Source organism: Periplaneta americana, chromosome 10, assembly GCF_040183065.1.
Source record: "Periplaneta americana isolate PAMFEO1 chromosome 10, P.americana_PAMFEO1_priV1, whole genome shotgun sequence".
Classification (NCBI taxonomy): Eukaryota; Metazoa; Arthropoda; class Insecta; order Blattodea; family Blattidae; genus Periplaneta; species Periplaneta americana.
Genome location: NC_091126.1, coordinates 80,875,285 through 80,898,379, shown reverse-complemented (window position 1 = coordinate 80,898,379; position 23,095 = coordinate 80,875,285). Strand labels below are relative to the sequence as shown.

At 34.2% G+C, this 23,095-nt stretch overlaps 1 protein-coding gene across 6 annotated transcripts in view; it reads right to left on the bottom strand.

The window, feature by feature from the left end:
* Positions 1-280: 280 nt before the first annotated feature.
* Positions 281-23,095, bottom strand: part of Ssdp (Sequence-specific single-stranded DNA-binding protein) — a 701,465-nt gene continuing 678,650 nt past the window's right edge. For 4 of the 6 annotated variants that reach the window (XM_069837788.1, XM_069837791.1, XM_069837787.1 and 1 more), the window contains 5 exons: positions 23,018-23,078; positions 19,146-19,211; positions 3,999-4,069; positions 3,706-3,906; positions 281-2,725 (listed from right to left, as the gene is read on the bottom strand). In XM_069837788.1, the coding sequence (XP_069693889.1) occupies positions 2,621-2,725; positions 3,706-3,906; positions 3,999-4,069; positions 19,146-19,211; positions 23,018-23,078 (504 nt within the window). In that variant the 3' untranslated portion in view covers positions 281-2,620. The remainder of the gene's footprint in view (positions 2,726-3,705; positions 3,907-3,998; positions 4,070-19,145; positions 19,212-23,017; positions 23,079-23,095) is intronic. The other 2 variants (XM_069837789.1, XM_069837792.1) reach the window with 1 other exon arrangement.

The window sequence follows — 23,095 nt, the reverse complement described above, 5'->3', positions numbered from 1 at the left end:
TACTCGTAACTTTCTGACTAAAGCGTCCTGTGGACAATTAGTCTTGTAATTAATTAACTTCATTATGTTAAATTTAATATGGCATTTTTGTTTTACAACTTCACTGCATTCGAACTTGAGGTACCATTCACATTCATGTGAATCATGTTGGTTTCAATGTAATATCTTCTAAGTTCAAGAGTCTTGATATGATGTGATATTTCCTAACACTGTCCGAATGTAACGGTTTGGGAACAATGCACAGGATTATTGAAGGGAAAGGAAAAGTAAAGAGAGAATGTGCACCAGCCTCGTTTTTACTCAAAATTGCTACACATAATTATAATAATACTCTTCTATGTGACTACAGTACTTACACTTTAGTCTAGGTCTACTCCACCAACAAAACGGGACGATTTTGTATTTCTTTTTCCTTTGGAGATTCGACATAGGATAAAAGTAATAAAGAAATGCAGTCCATGTTTGAGAAAAGTAGATACGATAGTATTGGAAATTCTTTGTTTTGTGAAGTGGTTTGTTTGTAGTCATGAACATGCAGAATTGCAAAATGACAATATATTTATACACATCTGCTGCATCGGCACCACTACCGACACACTGAGAAGTTCTTTGCAATCCTGCGATGAATGGGCACATTCCCCAGCACATTGTAACTGGTCATTGCTAGAACACTGGGACTCCGAGGGAACAAATGTTATGAGGAATGAGGAAAATTCAGTTTGTTAAATGATTGCCAAAGTATTAGCATTTGTTGATTTTGGAGCTCGGTATTTGTAATTTGTACAGAAAGTCAACATCATTAACACTGACAACAAACAAATGAACAAATAAAACAAAAACTGAGAACTGAACAAATACAAGAAGAATGAATAAAATGAAATACTGGATAGTACCTCGGTAGCTCAGGGACATTCATCTCGAAGAAGTAGAAAATAAACTGAAGACCAACACAGAAGAAAGAAATGTGTTGCTGGAGTAGCGATTGAGCTGTCGAGGTCCTATATCACTTGAAAATAAAATTGAGCAAAGATTGATTATGTGTCAGATGCTCCTGCTCATGTGGTAGGGTTCTGATATAGCAAGACCAGTATCATAGCTCCGAAAACCTTTCTTGCTATCTCATCCGAGTTGTCAACTTCCCTCACAGTGCAGCCCGATTGGCTGGCCTGTACACACTTCTACAGAAAAACTAAATATATTTACAATGTGTGACTTCGGACCCAACACGGACCTCTGAAACAATTTACATCCAAGGGTATGTACACTCTCAGGTTGCTTTATGTTCATGCCAGATAGTAGGCAACGTATGGCTGTACGATGTAAAGATGGTAAAGTTTCCACTACCAACATTTTAACAGAGATTATAAATTAAGGGATTTGATTTGAAATTGATAAGACGGTTGTGGTACCACCTCGACTGAGGAAACCTTCCCATCTTTACGTTCCAAAAACACGGCAGGGTGACTCCCCACAGACTTTGCCGGTTCTGCTATCAGTGTGCCCCAAGCACATTTAACGAACCTGGCATTACTTGCCACAAACCCGGCTATGGCTACAGATGGAAGAGGAGGGGCTCTGCATCAGACAAGAACCAGAAAAGCCACTCGAAGGGGCCCGGTATTGGCGTACCCCTTCCAACATATTCCGGGGTTGCGTCCCTGCCTGCACTTGAATAATATCCTAAACTAAGATAATGCAATGGGGATGAATGATGGAGATGGGGCGATATTACACCAAAAGGTACACATACAAGTGGCACAAAATGTACACAACAGTTTCAGAACATGGATGTTTAAATAAGCCTAAAATTTAAAGAGAATGGCATTTTCCTCAGCTGATAGAAATATCAATTTTAAATAGGATATTTTGTTTGCATATAAATAATATAAAAAATGATGTAAATCTGTGGAACCCCGGCGTGAGGGTTCTTGTTGTGAGAGATACATCAGTTTTATAAGGATGGGAGGGACGAGGTGGGTCAGGGTGGAGCTACCACTACAGGGCACAAATTTGTATTTCCTTCACACGGGCAAGTAAGCTCCTCGGTTTGTTTGGTATGTAAAGTACCTCGCTCGTTCGTACGTGATACGTACTGCTCGTGTCATGCGTGTCAATCATTTTCAATTGCACTGTATTTCAGTCACTGAATCACTTTATCTGTTGTCTGTCACTCACACTTGAAGAATACCTCAAGGAATCAGATTGCTAGTCTCTTCTCCTCCTCACGGAAAATAGGAACATGTTCAACAACGTCCAAACCTCTTCAAATAACGCCAAAGTAATATTTCAAAACTAAAAGAAAATCTTTCAAATTTCCTAAGAGGGGGCAAAAAATTCCATTTTCCTAAATGGCTACTGCCTCCAGACTTCTCCATCCTTTAGCAGTGTGTGTGTGTGTTTCTGTGTATATGAATGAATGAATGAATGAATGAATGAATGAATGAATGAATGAATGCATGAATGAACGTATGTATGTATATATGTATGTGCAGACTGCAATCTGATTTTACAACAATCTGATTCTCAGTTTGTTTCCAGGTCCCAGGACTGGAGAAGGAAAGGACTGCCTGCGAGTGGAGAGGAGCCCAGGAGGGGAAGGATATGGGCCAGGGACGGGGTGTTATTGCATGAAATAATCCGGATGGTCGGAGTCTTTTTCAAACCTCTTCGCTTCTTCCTGCATGCTTTCCTTAATTTTCAGAATGGCGGCTGATTCAGTTTGGTCCTGCAAGGAAGAAAGGGTTCACTGCACAGTCCAAACTTCCAACAGTTTTTCATGACATCTACAGAATCTCTCTCTCCCCCTTCATCCTCTCCTCTTTGCAAATAAAAGGGTCTATCAATTTCAATGACACCCGAAACAAAATTTATTGAAAATAATTTCAAGAAATTTGGTTCATGCAACACACCCTTCCGTCATCACGGCATCGTGTGAGTGTGGCGGGCGGACATGTTAATCATGTGACGAAGGCAGTAGGGAGGGGCAAGCGCATTAACACGAGGCATTCTGAGCATTCAAATCAACTTTAATACCTTTCCAAACATCTTACAAGATTTCCTCACATCTACAGTTCCAAAAGGTGCACCCAGACTCGCCACGATTGCAAGCTCCACCCCCCGGCCGTGTGCCGAGATCAGAACGCAACCCTGACGAATGGAGCACACCGGAGCAAAGCATCCTCCCTACTCCCTGCTTACACAAATCTATAGAGAACCCTCAATGCAGCATCCAACCAACTTAAAACCTGGTCTGTGAAATTGGTTAAATCTGCCATACAACAATGCTGCACCTGCTTTTAACACTGCCTACAATGACATGCAAATTCATTTTCCTAATGCTACATTCCAAATGATTCAGCTTTCACACTTGCGCAATGTCTATCATAGTTTGTCATGGCAGAAAAATCACGTAAATGCTGGCACCTAACACTAAGGCTCACCACCAACATCTAAACTAAAATTCATTCATCTTTTTACAGTTGGTGCATACATCTTAAGTACCCAGCCCACATCCTTAGAAATGTGCTACATTTCATTTACAAAATAAACATAAAAAAAGATAAATTCCATATGGTTGTGGCCGGCTGAGGATGGACGGATCCCTCGAGAAGGCCCAGTTAAGCCTAGACCGTGCACAAATGTCGGGTCGGGTTAGATCGGGGCGAACTATGTCTCCGAGAAATAGCTGCCGGCACTCATACTCACATTTTCCCCAGGTCCCCCAAAGCCCCCCAAGTTGTAGTCTCCCATCCCACTCCCGCTGTCTTCCCGTGGAGTCCCGGGCCCACCGTTGGCTGGAGAGTTCTTCATCCCATCAAGCCCATCTCCGTTCATCACTGGGCCCATGGTGCTAGGCCCCATTGGTCCCATGGGTCCACCTTCTGGCCCACCACCCATCGGAAAATCCTGCACCCATGGTAAGCATGAGTCACTTATGTTCACATTTGATAAAATGGTAAACAGTATGAATGTAAGCATATGCAGCAGTTCAAACTCACCCCTGGCATGTTTCCTCCAGGTACAGACTTCATCATTGTGTACATGTTTTCACCACCAGAATTGGAGGAGTCTGAAACAGTACCCAAGGTTAGCATGAGTGCAAAATATCAGTTTAGAACAGTTTTACCTCTGCAGTATAACAAATTTAAGCTTATCAATACTTCTACTACAGGCAAGAATGGAAGTTCCAAAGTTATAGTCATCATACCCAAAGTACAAATTAACAGTTAGCATTTTGGCACTGTGGCATGTATAACGGAAAACCATGAAATTCAATTCAGTTTGCTTATATTCTAATCATGCCAAAAATGACTTGAACGTTAATACTTCTGTCCATTATAAGAGACAAATCTGAACACATTTGTAATACAATCATTAGTTCTTTACAAAGTGTCACACAAGAAGAGATTTCTTTAATTACCTTTCATATATTCACCTTAAAAGAAGTCTCTCAACAAATTAATTTTATTAATGAAGTGCATTAGGATGTAACTGTGAAGCTACGTTTCCCAGATTATAAAATCAGAATGGCACTAAAGAGCACTCAACAAAAGGAACTGAGACTACAAAACTTCAATAAAAATAATCACATAAATGAACCATGTTAGATACTTGTTAATGAAAAGGTAGAGGGAAAGTAGTCCTTAATGAATTTTGTGTGGCATTCACATAGCAGAAAGAGCACGTAATTCGTTTAAATAATAATTTGTAAACCATTATAATAGAAACTATGACTCAGTGTAGTAGAATAAATATAACAAATGTAATAAGTAGCGAATCATGCTTATCAGAGGAATTCATGAACTAAATCGTTTCATGTCTTTGTCAAATTGTATTACTTTTGTTAGATCTATAGTACCAGTACTTGTATCTGTTACATTTATATAAGGTAAGGATAAAGTACATAATGGTGCTCCATGAACATACCATGAAGACCTCAGAATGTCAGGAACCTAAGCTTTCGTATCTCAAATGAAGAAGGTGAATGGTCATTATCATGCTCTAGCAGCTATTCCTCCAGAGGAAAACAGCAATGCTCACTTGAAGAGGGCCTTATAAGCACAGAAGTACTTCTAGAAGTTATTGCAAAGAAAAAACATCCTTCACGTTATATAGAATCTGAAACGTCCCTCATTCTACTGGTTGAACCAATTTTTGTGCCTAAGGAAGTACAGTACCGGTACACCTTTACAGGAACAGAAAAATATATAGTAAAATGTCGTTATAACGAACGCCTGTGTAACGAAATATTCATTATTACGAAATTATTTTCTGTCCCCTTCATTTTTCAATATAATTTAATGTCAAAATATTTCAATGTAACTAATTCAGTTTTAACGAGAAAAAAAAAACAGTATTGTATAACGAAATAAAAATGTTTCTCTCTTGCAGAAAAATCTACCTTTTAACGAAAAATACTTGTTAGCAAGTTGGGACATATTTTATACTATAACAATATTGCAATTGTATAGTGGTCATGCGTTATAAAATATCTAACTATGTTTATCAAGATGTAAATGTCTCTAAATTTACTGTTAGTTTTTTTTTATGTAGTTGATCCCTTGTTCTCCCCATTTTGTTACCTTCTACCAACAACTCAATGATCTCGCAAATTATGGCGCCTCCAATCACAGCTCTATGCAGTTGTTTTCTTGTTCCCCATTTAGTTTGTTTCTACCAAACACAGCTTAACAACTCACTAATCTCACAACAGGGTTCCCAAATAACATGGCACCTCTTACTCTATAAAGTGCTACATTAAACTTGAATTTTGTACTTTCCTATGACTATTTCTTTCCTATGCCTTTCTTTATTTTTTAATTTTATTTTTAAACGCAATGCAAGTTCAATCTTTATTTTATTTAAGAATAACTTCCAGACTTACATGCAAAATATCCCAAATTTACGGCATAAGTAGAAGTGAAAGAACAAGCATGCTTTTTATTTTAAAAATTAACATATTTCGATATAACGAAATTTCACTATAACGGAGGTCCCTAGGATTTCATTATACTAGTATTTTACTGTATCACAAAATTCGGATATAATGCAGTGAAAAGAAAAAAATTATCATCAGTGAATATGAATTTGGCAAAATTCTTTCTTTTCCATAGCACATTTTTTTTTTTTTTTTCATTCACAAAGTAGAACTGTATCACAAAATTCGGATATAATGCAGTATTCTCAGACATACAGTAAATCATTCCTTTATTTTTATAAACAATCCTTAATTTTTATAAACATTATGTTGTTGTGTTTTCCCCATCCCCTCATCCACATAGTTTGTTAGGCTACAACTCACCCTTAGGTATAACAGAAGTTAGCTGCAACATGAGGATGACAACCACATTATATCAGTCCTTCATTCTGATATATATGTAGATATTTCAATTAAGAGTAATTATAATACCTCACACTCACTGCTAAATGAGTAAAGAGAATAAAATCTGTAATTCCTCTATGAGTATGTTTCTACAACATGCCCTTCCATGAGTTTTCAAGTTACACAGAAACTATGAGAATGCTAACACACATCCACGTGAGGAGACAAAGTTTCTGTAGTCCCACTTCCAAAATGGTAACATGCACCTCACACTGTGAAAATGTCTTAACTTATTACTCACTTGTTAAGTAGCCTACTATACAAATATAACAAGAAAAGAAAGTAGCTCTATGAGCAAGTGCTATTACGACGAACCAACTGTGCTGTGAGAACCAAAATATCTTGGTGGAATTATCTGCCTACCATACAGAGAGCTGTACACAATTCTTCTTAACAATAAATAATTAATTCCCACAAACTTTATTCGAAATAATTTTGGAAATTTTTACTTCTATGTCCGGTAGAGTATCAGTTTTTCAGAGACGCAAGTTTGAATTCCGATACAAACAAGTGGAAATTTCAATGAACAATGAGCATAAGCAAGCTCTGTCAGCATGCTGCTATTTTTTCTACCATCATTTTACCTAGGGTGGCCAGATTCACATCGATAAAAAAGAGGACACAAAGCTTCAAAAAGGAGGACACTGTTCGAAAAAAGAGGACAGAAAATATTATGTACTCAGATTTATTCATTTATTTTTATTTTGTTACTTAACGACGCTATATCAACTACTAGGTTATTTAGCATCAATGAGATTGGTGATAGCGAGATGAGGCCCAGAATTCGTCATAGATTACCTGACATTTGCTTTACCGGTACTATTGGAAAAAAACTCGGAAAAACCCAACCAGGTAATCAACCCAAGTGAGAATCGAACCCGCGCCTTAGTCAACTGAGCTACGCTGGTGGCTATTTAGACTTGTACTTTAAATTACGTGAATATCTATTTTATTACAAAATATTTACAGTACAGATTTAGGCTTAAATTATACTTAAAAATATGTTACTATCTATTTTATTACAAATTAATTATGATAAAACTTAATCAAAATAATTTTACAGTTAGCTACATATGAAAGCCAAATTAAAGAGGACAGAAAGAATATATTCCGTCAATGCTGCTGCCATCTACAGGCAAATTACTTGAAAAAGGCGTCAAATCAGATAACTTCAAAATATCAGACATACAAGTTACGAAAAGGAGGACATTTAATTTTTTTTTTTTTTAAATCCGCCCAGACCCCGGACAAAAGCCTAAAACGGAGGACATGTCAGGAAAAAAGAGGACGTTTGGATACCCTAATTTCACCACTTTTCCGTTAACCTAACATCATATATATCTCAATACAGAAAACACCAGGGGTTCCTATAATGAATAAATCATATTGTCGGTTTACAAGCAAAACACATTAATTAAACAATAATACTTTTGAGAAAAAAACGTATATAATGCACATAATGTATGTGTATAAACTTAGAACTGGAAAATAAATACAAGCATTGGAAAATAAATGCAATTAAACAGAAACAACTTACTAAAAGTAATAGTATTTTGAGATTCAGTTTTGTCAGAAGAAAAACGCCTTTGTCACAGAAGTAATAATTTTGACTTAGTGTGTTTTGCTTGTAAACCGATTGTGTCAGACTAGTCACTGAAGTCCCAAGAATTTAATGCCCATACCTAAATCAGGCATGGAAGGCATATGACAGAGCATACTAATATTTTTATTACTGGTACCTACAAATTCCTCATGTAAGCAATTAGACAAATTACACTGGAAACTTCATGCAATAGTGTCAAATTTTATGAAAATATCCTCAAAATAAGTGTAGAGACTTAAATACATTTTCAAAAATAAACATGTATATGTCCTGCTGAATTTCTTATGAATTGCTATTATTTCAAATATTCTAAACTAAAACACACATTCTTTTTTGGAAGTTTATTATACAGAGAGCAGTTTTTCATAAAAGTTATCTAAAATGGTTCTGAAATAATTTCGTTAGTGCAGGTAAAGCAATATGATAGCTGCACACATCCCAATATTTACTCTGTTTATTATTTACAATAAGTGTTTAATTCATTTCTTTAACATTGTCATAAATATAAAAAAAAATCACATATTTTCGCTTGAATAAATTAACAGGTGGTTAAAATCACAAATTAATAAACCTACTTTCCCGATGTTATCTGGACAATCAAGGCAGTTGAAGCACATTGGAAATGAGGAAACAAGTATATACCGTATAGAATTTGGTACCCAAGTGAAAAGTGACTGTTATAAAAACTTACAAAAAAAACACTGACTAGTTAGCAACAATTGTATCATTATTCATTGGTAATTATAGAAGAGATAAAATGCAGACATATACCACTTTCTCTTACTGCTGCACAAAACAAATAACTTCAGTTCGTTTTATTCTCATAATCATTGATGCTTTTTCTTAGTGTGATTAGAATTACCGTCCTCACAAGGGATGGTCCTAAGTATAAAAATGACTATAAATACCTGTACTCTTCGTACTTTCAAGAAAATATAAATGGAATCAGCAAACTATTCTAAAATAGCCAAATAGTTTTAAATATTATTGTCCTAGTAAAATTCTGTGTTTGTACCGGTAACATTTCTATTTTGAACAGTGATGTATGCAGAATTTTGTCAAGGGGGGATTATTATTAAAATTGTTTACAATTTACATCATTGGTATTCAAAATTTTGATTATTATTATCAGAGACCGGAACTTCGGCAGAATGCCTTTTTAAATGTGTTAAATCTATCTTAATTTTGAAAGTAAATCTGTACGAATTATACCTTTGTGATTGAAACGTCACAGTTTTATGTTGCCCTTTTCTGCCTTTTTTTAATATAAATGCCTAATTTACAAAATAAATGCTTTTTTTGCCTTTATTTGATTATTTATCTATCATTTATTAATTTATTATTAAAAATTGCCTACAGGTATATTTTAATTCATTTCTATAACCACTACAATGAAAGTGACTTCACCGAATGTATATTATTGTCTTTCAGTCAGTTCATATTCTCTTTGCAACAATCAGTGCTGATGTGCAAAAATGTATAACAGTAAGCGTTTTAATTATCGCTTGTGTTTATTTGACAAGGCAACAATGAGTGTGGGTCTAACGTTATTTTTCTTTCAGTTTTAATTGCGATGTTGTTGTAGCTAGCTAAATATTTCATACCGCAACATATCAGTACAACCAAACACAAAAATGCACTTTCCAAGGCTACTGGGAAGAAGAAGATTTCTTTGCTTCCAACATTAATTGCAACATCGAGTCGAAAATCTCAATTTGCATTAGACTTATGTAAAGTTTTTCTTGCTGCCGAAATCCCTTTGTGGAAATTGCAAGGTTGTGGGTCTAGTGCAAGGTTTTTGTAATTGCCTTTTATTGCGTATTTTAGCTATTTATAACTTAATGTCTTTTTGCCTGCCTATTTTAGCTATTTATGGTGCCTTTTTGCCTGCCTATTTTAATGATTCATAACAACTTAACTTCCAGTCTCTGATTATTATTACTATTATTATTATTATTATTATTATTATTATTATTATTACTATGTTATGGTACATCAGAGCCTAGCTGGACCCCTGTGGTCCAGAACAGCCAAGAACCGAGAAGAATGGAGATCGCTACAGTTTGCCAGTATTGAGTGAGAGCGCAAGTGTACACACACAAACGACGAACAAAACTTATATAGAACAGAATCTACCGTCATGCAGATTAGCTCACCGCATGATCTCTAAAGAGCTCCCCTTTTAGGAGGCCATAGCACTTCACGGGAAATCCAAAGGCTATTTCATTCATTCATTCATATGGTACATTTATGAATATTATTATATATTATATTAAAAATATGAACTGTCAAATGCACGAAATGTTAAACGAATGTTTCACAATAAAATCAGAACTCAAACTAAAGAACGGATGAATACCGCTCTTAAAATGAGTTTAAAATCGACAATGCACAATATTTAACATCTCCACAGCAGAACTGTCAAAACAATCTTTTCAATATGTTTAACAAGTTAAACTTCACATTGTGTCAGCTTCATTTTATTACTAGATCGGTACTAGACAGTAGGTCTCTCTATAATAAAGATAGCATTGTTATAATTGGAATGTGCCACAGCACAGGATGATATTGAAGGAGGGGTGGGAGGACAATGTATTATGTCGATGTAGATTTTGTTACTCTTGAAAGTGAAAAATTAGAGAAGGGAAAACGATTATGAATAAAAAAAAAAACACTCAAATTTAAATATATAATTATTTTAAGTTCAAGGGGGGGGGGGGGGGGTTCAATCTCGGTAACCCACCTTGCGTACGCCCCTGATTTTGAAGAAACTATAAAATGAAACCTAAATTAATACATTAATATCATATAAAATGGATTAATCTTATTAAGTGTTAATTGTTTTAACCAGTTACTAACCAAAGCTGTAGCAACAGACCAGTTATTTAGCAGTGGTTGAACTGGTCAGAGAAAGATAGTATTTGACGATATAAGTTCGAGAAAATCATGAGATTACTTGATATTCGGCTTACAGTTCGGAAAAATATTGCCAACCAGTCAATCAACGAACCCAGGCTTCAGCACAGCCCTGAAGCATGGTTTGAGCTCACTAATCTCTAAGCTCTGCCAGTGACCATGAATATTAATAATATTAATCACAGTAAAAGTATTTAAAACTCATGTTCAACTACCCATAAACTTGAAATGATTTTACACAAGATGATAAACAAGTGAATTTTGAACAATGGATTCCTCACTCCCACACAAACCTACAATGTACATTATATTGAATGGTTTTCCATTTTACAAACATTAGCAGGATAGCACACACCACCTAAATTAAATGTGTGTAAGTGAAAGATTACACAATGGAAGCACATACACACATTGGCTGACGTGAGTATATACAATGGAATCAACAGAGAACAGAGCTCACACTGAAGCAGATAGAATAAACCCCTTACATTAGCAGATTGCTTTGTAACTGATATAACTTTTAACACACAACATAGAATGTATTTATGGAGTCACTTACATAGGTATGGCTTTACATACATCAAGACAATCTGTACGACACAGCTAGGAGAATAGTCATAATTCGCTCACAGTCGCATTCATTACTACATGACTTCAATACCGGTACTTAAATACATATGACACAAAAATATATATTTTTTTTTTTAAATACTGGTACTAATTTTGAGAAACTATTTTTCAGAAATCATAAATACTAACAGAAAAGGTCCTAAGCCTTTGTTTATACGAAACAATTTAAAAGCCTATATCTGCTACAGATATAAACTAATAAATAATTCTAAAAAATATAGCATTGATGCTTTCTTTCTACTAAGGATAGCTTCAAATTTTATATTTTATTTTGAGCATATTCTTTGAATTCTTGATCCAATAATCACTTAAATAATTCATGGTGATAATGAATAAAACTTTTCTGTTTCTAAATAAAATCACTCACATCACATAAATTTATCGTGAGCTTCCACATTACTAATTTCCATTGGATAGTTTTTACTTATATTTCGTATACAATATTTGTATCTGCGAGCTAATGTAACTCAAGCTACAAAACAATAATTTAACAGGAAACTTGAAAAACAAAATTTTACCCTTACTTTTGTTATTTTTGTATTTCAATTTTGTTCTTCAACCAACCAACTAATAAGAAAAACCAAGAGTCAAAATAGCAAAACTGAACTTCCATCTTTTCCTATTAGAAGAAATATTATTAGAGCTATATAGGAATACGTTAACTTGCTTTAATATGGCTGTCTTAAATCTTGCATCATTACAGACCACTTTATTTTATAATAAACAACTATTTTGTACGTTCTGCCATGTGGATCTCAGTCATCACATTACATTACAGGTACCTCAAATCTGTCATAACCTCCTTTCGAAAAAAGAAATGGACTTGCGTGACTTCAGCTTTCATGTACAGATATATGTTCCAAATGATGTCTAATTATGTACTGATGCGACATATCTGTATGGTGCATCACATAACTCTTGCGAAAGGTTGCAATAGTTGTCAATATACAAAGTGATTCACGAGGATTTACCGTCACTTACAGAGCTTATTTCCGAAGACATTTTGAACAAAAAAATTTCATATAAAGTTGTGTCCTAATCTCAATATTTTCAGAGTTACTAATTTGAAGTGGTTTGTAAAATATCATTTTTTTTTTAAGTGTAAAAGAATAGTACAGATAAAGAATGGACTATTCAGGAGTATCATTTCTTTAATTAATTTTCTGAAGCTAAAAATGTGTTTGTGAATTCCATACTTGCTTCGTACAGACTTTTTTTTTTATTTTTAACTACAAAATTATATTTTCCTTACGCATTTATCACAAAAATTGTTACAAATCACGCCACTCTTGTAAATTCTTTAAGACTGTACATTAGGATGCATAAATAAACTGTAAAGAATCAAGTTCCTGAAGTCGTATGATTTGTAACAATTTTGTGCTAAGTGCATAAGAATGATGTAATTTTTAATTAGCAATACATTTTTAGCTTCAGAACACTAGCCAATTACAGAAATGATAATCCTGAATAGTTCATTCTCTGTTTGTAATATTCTTTTACCCTTAAAACTAAAGAAAAACAGGTATTTCACTAACAATTTCAAATTAGTGTAACTCTGAAAATATTGAGATTAGGATAGATGTTTATATGACATTTTTTGCTCAGAATGTCTTCGGAAATAAGCTCCTAAGTGGCGGTAAATCCTCGTGAATCACTCTGTATAATCAATGTACTGTATAATCAATATGTCTACCTTTCAGAATTATAATGAAATTATAGCTGTTGCACATCTTACCACGATTTTTCCATTTTAATTTGACTTGAATACAATATCAAATATGTTCTCATGTCAGTTGTTTTTCAAATTAAATAACAAATCTTAATTTAAGTAAGAAAATACATGTACCAATAGAGATAACCCAATATATTTCTGTGCAATATATGTACACAATCCTGTATTTCATTTTCATAAACTGGAAACAATGGTACGGTATGTGAAAAATTATGTTTAAGATCATTAAATAATGAAATTGGGTTTTTAAATTTTCGTCCAGCACTCTTCTTCATGTATAAATAGCAGTTTCAGCCCTCGTCATGACCCACATGAAATAATACATTATCCCCATTAACAAATTACACACTTATCAAACATGAAAGCACGTTTGATATAAAAGATCAAAAAAGGAACCGAGGTAATTAACTACACAATCTTTTAACTGGAAAGCAGTTTGATCTTGACAAGCCTTTGAGCAACGTCCAACCAAGAACTTCCAATGGTGTCATAATGTAATCACACTATGAATGTGTAGCATTACGAAGAGGTGCCACTATGTAAGTAACATTGACTATGGGTAGAAATTACCGTATTTCACATTAATTACTTTATAAGTTAAATATGGAAATTTTGAACATGTACGTCCAAAACATTTTCATTGTGCTGGTAGTTTTATTTTTAAATGTAACTGACTACACCAGTATACATAATCATGCTGACAGAACAATGGTTCACAGAAATCAAAATAAAATGCCTCCCTTTAAAATAAGCACTTCAGTTGGTCTGCTCAGTAACTCAATGATTGCTTTTGCAAGTTAACAAAGCCTGGCGAAATATTTGTATTATTTTGAGTGTATGAAATTTAAAATCATTTTTTAGTAAACTAAGTAGAAATAAGTAATGGTATGTATTAGTGTTAGTAAATTGAAAAAGACAAGTAATGCGAAGTCAGGACAGAAGTATCACCTATAGTGTTTATACCTTTCTCGAAAATTATTTAAAAAGGATCAGAGAGAAAAGTTTGACTTTGGATAGTAGTTCTGCGGTGTTTGTGTGACCCAGGAAACATATCGGACCCCTCTAATAAGATTATAAATGGCTTTGACAATGACGTTGTATGAAGGACTTGTTTTGATTTTTATGATAGAGCTGAATCTCAAAAAAAAACTAATATTTTGGAAACCAACATTTCATATAAAGCCCATTAGTGTTTGGTTCACAAAAACAGGTTTCGCACCTGACAAGCAAACATTCTCATGGGGGCAGATAAAAAAGTTATTTTTTTTTTCTTCCACCATGTTAATAATGTCAAAACAAATGCTTATACAAATTTTGTCCAATGAGCTAGCCAAGATCTAATATGATAAAATCTTCTTTTTCTGTGGATCAAAACATGAACGCATACAATTATTGAAACTGGTAAAACCTCTAAACAATTGTCACCAATTGCACATCAAACATAAGAATCTGAGAATGACAATATTGTGGGGGAAAAAAAAAATTCAGTAACAAGTTTTGTTTAACTATAGAAAAGAAAAGTTTTTGTTATTACACTATGTTAGACAGAGTACTTCCTACATTAGGCTCTACTGTGTTAATCTGTGTAATATGAAGAATGTCTTTTAGTAAGGCAGAAAGAAGCCTTGAATTCAACATGAATAAATTTTACAACATTCTTAGGAAAACTCCTGATTGTACTTTGGGTATGACAGTATTGTAATAAATTTGTAAAAGTGGCACTTAATAATCATGCAACAAGAATAACTCTAAGAAACATAGCAATATGTCACGCATATTCTTCAACTTAACTGCCTTCAAATAAAACATACACTGACATTCGTAACTAAGACATTGCCTGACTGTAACCAGGAATATGTAGTCAGAATAGTACTGGTAATGCTAAATGCTGAGAAATGTGCATTTATCCATCTGAAACAGAATAGCCAGTAGTCGCGACATTCAATAAGAGACTTTAAACTCAAATTTTAATTTCATCACACTACAATCCCACATTTTTGTCACCAGAAATGTTTATAGCCTAAGTATGTATTTTTTGTGCAACACAAACACGAAAACACTTTCGTGGCAGGATATGCAAGCAGTAAGACAATCATTCCAAGAAAACAACTAATGTAGCTTGAACATGCAACTGCTTGTCCTTACTTTTGTCTCATGGAAAAAAATACAACCGTTACTCTCGACATAAAATTAGGCATTGCACATAAAATTGGTTCGTTAGCTAAATTTAATTTCCAAGTGTCATGGGCAGACATAAGAGTTTTTAATTTTTTGTTCCATATTATAGTTTAATAATCTGAATTAAAATCCCGCTATCATATACTAGGCATTTGGTTTCTAATGCCCCCAGAAGATATTCCCTGTCCTCATAACCTGACAATGTGAAAAATTCTATTTCTGAAATGGGGAAACATGTAACATGCAATTCTTTACCCCAAATAACATAATGATCACGAAAATGTTTACCCCAGCGGCAATGAATATTGATGTGCTCGAGATAAGACGTAAATTTCATCTGCTGCCTGTCATGAGCATAAAGTAAGCCACACTAAGAATTGTTGCACTTCAAAATTCTATAGCCTATGGCATGGTAGGAACACAAAACTTCACATCTAGTGACTATTCCATTACCAGGATGACTGCAAACACTTTCTACACTATTCCAATTTTTAGACAGAACATAAAACTCGTCTGTTAGGCTTACACTAGTAAGATACCTACAGCAGTACACAAACGGAACATACAACAAAAAACTTTTCAGTACCGTAACAGGTATAAATTTAGTGATGTTTCTAATAAAAATGAATTTACTGTCATAATTAGTGGCACTGGATGCTTATACACATAAGATTTCACTACTGAGATTTACCATATCACATCATGCATCATAACCTTGTTTTGCCAACTACCAACCACCACAGCTTGCCCTCCTGCCCACACTTTGAAAAAATATATATCCACACTTACAAAAAAATAAATAAATAAATAAAAGAAGAAGCAATGAACCTCAATTTTGGTATCTTCCTCCCTTATCAAACTCTGCCTACTGCCAACCACTGAATTAGATGAAATTGACGTGTTTAGAGTTAAGTAAACTGACATTTGATTTGAACTATTAAAATGATGAAAATAATCTCAAGGTAAGATTGCCGTCTATCAGTGGCGTTATATACAGAGTGGACCGTAAGTAATGACAGTAATTTCAAGGGGCTTATTCTTCGAGATATCTCAAACAAAAAAGTTTAATACAATTTTGCTCGTTTTTGTTTACTTTCCGAGAAAAAAATTATCTGAAACATTTCATAGTGTATTTTGGGAAAACTATTGAATTAATTCCCAATACGATCAGTCAATTTAAGAGAGCAGTGTACAGTAGAATCCCTCTGAACTGGCACTAAAGGGACCAGGTTAGTTCCGGATACGAGATTTTGCCGAATTATTGAATAAATATCAGTATAGCTATACAAAAAAAAGTTCGTATTTCATGATGCCAAATGTTGAAACTGCAGCCATGTGAAGTTCATTTCTCTATCACTTACTCATAACTGAATAAACATAAAAACTGTGTAGTTTTTGCCTTATTAAAACATATCACACAACATAAATAATACACTAATTCTAGTTCGCATATTCACTGAAAATTAAAGCTCGTGCGAAATTTCTAATGTGGCAACACTGACGGCCCGAACATAACTAAATAAACGTAAAAACTGTGTGGATTTTCTTTATTAAAACACATCACGTAACACAAATAATAGACTAATTTTAGGTTCGAATATTCACTGAAAACTTCCTAATGTGGCAACACTAATGGCCCAAACATAATTAAATAAACGTAAAATCTGTGTGGATTTTATTTATTAAAACACATCACATAACACAAATAACACACTAATTTTAGGTTCGAATATTCACTGAAAATGAAAGTTCATCCGAACTTCCTAATGTGGCAAACTGATGGTCCAGACTATGGCAATATGGCAGATTTAAACTTTTTTTTTTTTTGACCCAGCCAAAAGAGCACTTGTTTTGGTATTGCCAGTTATTTGAGTGCCGGTTACGAGGCATTTTACTGTATTATGATAATAAATGACTGAAAGAAATTTAGTTTTGTCCATTAAATGTGCAGGAATTTGATCCAAACAAATGTAAGTTTTCATTCTTCAAAGGAAATTTAAAACTTGATGCACTCTGACAACCCTGTGAAGGTTATTGCCTGGAATGATGCAGCTCGCATGTGCTAGAAATGGGTGAGACAACGAGAAATGTAAACATAACACAATTGCTTTTGAGGACGGCTCGGGAAATTTGATTTCTTGTATGTAAGTTTACCAGTTCCTACTTAAAAAAATAACGTAGGAGGGTACTATTTCTAACTGGCTGAATAAAATGCTCGTAGAATGACAAACGGAGATTTTCTAATCATTAATTAGATTTGTATAACGTAAAATAAGCTTTACTTATTGCTTGTATTCACTGAATATTTAATTAAAATTAAATCAAAGAGCTTAAAAATAATGTATACGTTTCTTTTTATTTTGTCCATTATTTTAATGTAAAATAAGCTTATCGTATTATTATTTTTTTCCTTTAGAGTTTTAATTTCTTTTAATGTTGTTTTTATAGCGTGAAATAAGCATAATTATTGTTTACGATCTCTAGAATATTCAAATGAAATGGGAATGTAGAAATATTTCTTAATTTTTCAATTTAGTTTGAAACATGCATATCTTATTGCCTGTGTTCTCTGAACACTGAATTAAAATTAGGTTGTAGGGTTTATTTTAAATTTTCCAAGATTCTGTTTAACGTGAAATGAAAAATGTTCATTCTCCGTTCTCTAACACAGTTTAAACACAAAGATTAAATGGTATATCTTCTTATGAATTTAAAAACAATGTACATGGCAATGACCTCCCACTTCCCTATTCAAAACAAGCCAGGAGAAGGGGTTGATCAGAGAAACACAACTTATTGTACAATCCCTGCTGACTGCAGCATTGCGCAATGTCATAATTCATATGTATGGAAATGCATGTTTTTCTGGAAAACTTCAAAACCTAGCAAAATGGCATTTGACTTTTTTGTTGCTCTTTACTGAAGAAATAATCCGCCAAAAATTAATGACATTATCTTACGGTTCACCTTGTGGATTACCCCTGATCACATACATAACAGATTAGCCATCCCCATGTTAAAATCGGTAACATTTGAAAGAGAACAACCACAAGGATTGCCACCATCGATTGAGAATGATCGCTAGATGGAAGTACAGTTGTTCCATGCAAATCAAATGAGAGTTACAACGTGACTTCTTATGCAGTAGCTAGATGGCAGCATAGTGAAATTGATAAAAGTTGTTGCCGTCAAAGCCTATAAGGCTGAACAATTTGTTATATAATGTGATCTTGGATATTATTAGTACATACCTATTCAAAAAAAAAAAAAAATCATTGAATAAACAAAGATAATGTGTTTTTGAGCAGAATTTGTATTTGTTGGATATGACTTGAAATATTGAGGAACTTCAATAAAAAATATAGAAGTAGGATAATATAGTGTAAAATTTTGTCTTACATAGGACTTTAATAGGCCTATATTCTCAACCAAATAAAAAACGGCTCTCTGATGTCTGCAGACACATACACAATTATCAGATTAAAAATAACAAAATGAGTCGCAACAATTTGTGCCTTGCCTTATTGTCTTAAAGCATAAAACACTGAGTCATGAATTACAAGCAGTTTGGAACTTCCAACACCAGAGAATGAATAAATTAATTATATTCCAAATCAACACCAGGAAGAGACAGAGAAAGATAGAGATAGAGGGCAGGACAGGTGAGAGGGCAAGTCATGTAAGCCTACATAATCAGTATTCACCTTGTCTTGTCACAGGACTGGGAGTGGGCATTCGGTGACTAGCAGGGGAATAGGGACCCACAGAACCTAGAAACAAAGTATACAATCAGTGCTCGTTCATCATCCAAATTTATTAAGTGAATGCAGGTGAATTGAGAGACCAAATACATGCAAGTGAAAGCAAGAATAAAATAACAAGCATTGCTAAGAAAGCGGGCATGCTAAGAGTCATTGCTATAAACTGCCAGCAAACTTGACTGTCTTTCATCTTATACATTCAGTACACACCATTGAATAAAAAATGTGAGATGAGTCACGTTTACAAAATTTGAAATTGTGGTCGAAACACGAATGCAAACAAAGTTTGTAACATGCTCATGACATCCCCAACTGAATTTCTACAAAATCCTTCTACATCCAAAACTCTGATAAACCAGGACTCGAAATGGACTGGAGTGCTGCAACATTTCATCACTCCATATTGAGCTAATGAGCAGTTGTCACAGACCAATGCTGAGCAGTGAGTCGAATTTCTTATTGTTTTAAACTGCGACCATATACCCATGTCAGATTGTGAAATAAAGGTTACAATCATAAGTGTTGGGCTGGAAATCATTTGCTTTTGCTAGTAATAATATATGTGTCAAAGTGAATTATTAAAGATGTGTGCATTTTATTCAATACAGTTTTCTCTTGCTGAATGAAGTGATTGGCATTCAAGGTTTCCGTCTGTTTAAATATGATAAAGGGATGACAATTTCCGAAAATATGTGTCCGAAACTTTTATAATTGATGTATATATATAAATATTTTAAGGTAATACTTTGCGTCATCTCACTGTTCATTAATTGAAAAGGTTAATGGGAAAAAGGAGCTATGTTTCATGTAGACACTTTTGAGATACTTAAGTTATAGTACAATTCTTCTAATCTGTCTTTGAAGTCACCAAAATCAAAACCAATTGGAACACTATTCCTTATTTATTAAAGCAACTCTCTGCAAATGTTGAAAAGTTTTTTTATTTTTATTTATTTATTATTATTTTTTTTTTTTTTGGAAAACAACTGATAAAAATCAATATACTTAGAGAGCTATTACAAAACCAATATATGTAGAGAGCTATTACATCTCCATTTCCACATCATGATCATCAATATCTTCTACATTATCCTCACTAAAGTTGTTGTCTGACTTCAGGTTCAAATACAATCCTTGGTATACACAAAATATCTTTAAGTTTTGCAGCCTTGATTGGTCTTTCGTGAGGATACTTAGGCTCCACAGAAAGTTCCAACTTAGACAGTTTTCCCTTCCCTTGCTGGAAACTGTCTCATAGGTATCCCTGTCACTGCATTTCTATATTTTTACATACACTTTATGTATGTAAGTTACAGGGGAATGGAGAAAGTTACACAACGCAGAACTGCATGCATTGTATTCTTCACCCGACATAATTAGGAACATTAAATCCAGGCATTTGAGATGGTTAGGGCATTCATGTAGCATGTATGGGCGAATCCAGAAATGCATATAGAGTGTTAGTTGGGAGGCCAGAGGGAAAAAAGACCTTTGGGGAGGCCGAGACGTAGATGGGAGAATAATATTAAAATGGATTTGAGGGAGGTGGGATATGATGATAGAGACTGGATTAATCTTGCACAGGATAGGGACCGATGGCGGGCTTATGTGTGGGCAGCAATGAACCTATGGGTTCCTTAAAAGCCATTTGTAAGTAAGTAACACTTTATGTATGTCCACCTTTGCATATTAAAACAAATGCTTTTCTGAAATCTACTTTAATTCCAGAAAGACTTTACTTCTTCTGCATAACTTTCTCATACATTCTTTCAGTATTATAATAATATTCTTACTTGTTAAGTGATAAGGACACTTTTTGGATACTCCATATGAAACAGAAATGTATTTTTACAAGTTCTCTTGTCAATGTTACCATCTGGTGACTTGACATAATGTTCATACGTAAAGTGCCTCCTTGTTTCTTCAGCATTTATTCTATCTTTCTTGTAGGCTTCTTTATAGGGAACAGCTTTTATTTTACCAAGTCGTCCACCACTGTACAATAACGGTTAGCATGCCTGACTGTGATATGAGCAGGTTCGGGTTCAGATCCTTGGAACAAGTTACCTGGTTGAGGTTTTTCCAGGATTTTCTCTCAACCCAGTAAGAGCAAATGCTGAATAACTTTCGGCGTTTTCCCATGAACTTATTTCGCCAGCATTATCACCTTCACCTTACTCAGGTGCTAGATAACCATCGCAGTTGATAAAGCGTCGTAAAATAACCAATTAAAAATACCAAGTAACCAAGCATTTTGAACATCACATTTTTCCACTTTATAAAAATCTGAAAATGATCTCTACCTTCCTTTGAGATAACTTTCTATTCATACTATGTGATTTTACAGCACATTATACTGTAATCTTATACACTTTTGGAGTAACATGTTTCCCTTGCCTTCATATGTACTCTTTCTCGCCATTTCTTAACTTGTTTATTTTCTTATCTTGTCAATTATCTGGATTTATTTCCCTTTTCTTTGTCCGTTTTCTCCATAATTCAGTATTATCGTCCACAAAAATATCACGATCAAAACCATGTCAGCAATCTTGACTCAATGTGGCATATAAGCTGCTCTCATATTGGTAAAAAAGAATAGCAATTGACTAATGACATTCAAGCTCTCAATGCTAGTAAGGATAGCTCCCTTATTGCACTAAGATGATTTCTTCAGAAGAAACACCATAATTATTAATGACTTTACTTTACAAAATGGAGTTATTCCACACCTCATTTGTACAGTAAAGTAATAGAAGACTCTTCTATCTTCCATATATGCTACTAACCCACTTTTTTTTTTTCCAAAATGTGGGATAGCCTCCTTTTTCCACCAACCCCTTCAGTTTTGTCACTGTCATCGACAGCATCATGTTCGCGAAAATAAGAGCATTCCAGTCCGTGAAAACGTCCATTTCGAGCATTATGATAAATCTTGTATTTCCTAGAAAAATATATTGCACAAGCTGGCGATCTTATAGGCAATAACTCCCACTCATATTATGAAAGTAAAACATATTTAATGAGCTTGATGCATTCAAGATTGCAATGGGAACACAATTATAAGTACAACTTATATTTAACGAGATCAGTAGAAATATTCTGAATTAAATGTATATAACTGAAAACTCATTTATAATAATCATTTCTCTGGAAATTTTATCAATGTGTAAGACACATGGTCATGACCTTACTGACTGTACCCAAATATAAATTATATCACATAACTTTTATTTTCCAGATCATACTACAGTACAACCACACATGCAGTACAAAAATAAATAATAAATGCAACTGAACTGACTGAAATCTAAGGCCCTGCAGAATATTCTCTTCAATAATTGCAGAGATAAGGGATGAAGCAATTCGAAATAAGTGTGCTAAGCTGAGATACATCAAGATACTTTCCTATAAATTTCATTTCTAATAGAACTGCTCCAATTGTTTCTTCCTTTACTTTCTCTTCATGCAATATTCCAGTTTGAAATTACTAGCACAATTATTATAAAATATTTAAGTATTCAAGAAAAAGCCATAGACAATTAAATTACTAGAATGTTACAAGAACTAAAGCATACAGCAACAGAATTCACGATGAAAGTAAAAGCAAAAGCATATGAAACATGTAATCCATATGAACAACAATTAAAGCGTAAGCTCCTTCAACACATTGGTAGCCTTTAAGAGCAGTGTAGTACATGCAGGATACAAAAAAGGTGCAAGTCACGGTCCAATATTTTACAGCTGTCCCATTCAGTTCATTTGCTGCTCAGGTGAGCTTAACAAGCTGCCCGACACAGAGAGATCACTTGGCTCACCTTGTGGGCTGGGCATGATGGGTGTGCCTGGCCCAGGTGGCCCAGTTGAGCCTGGTGGACCCTGAAAACAAACATACA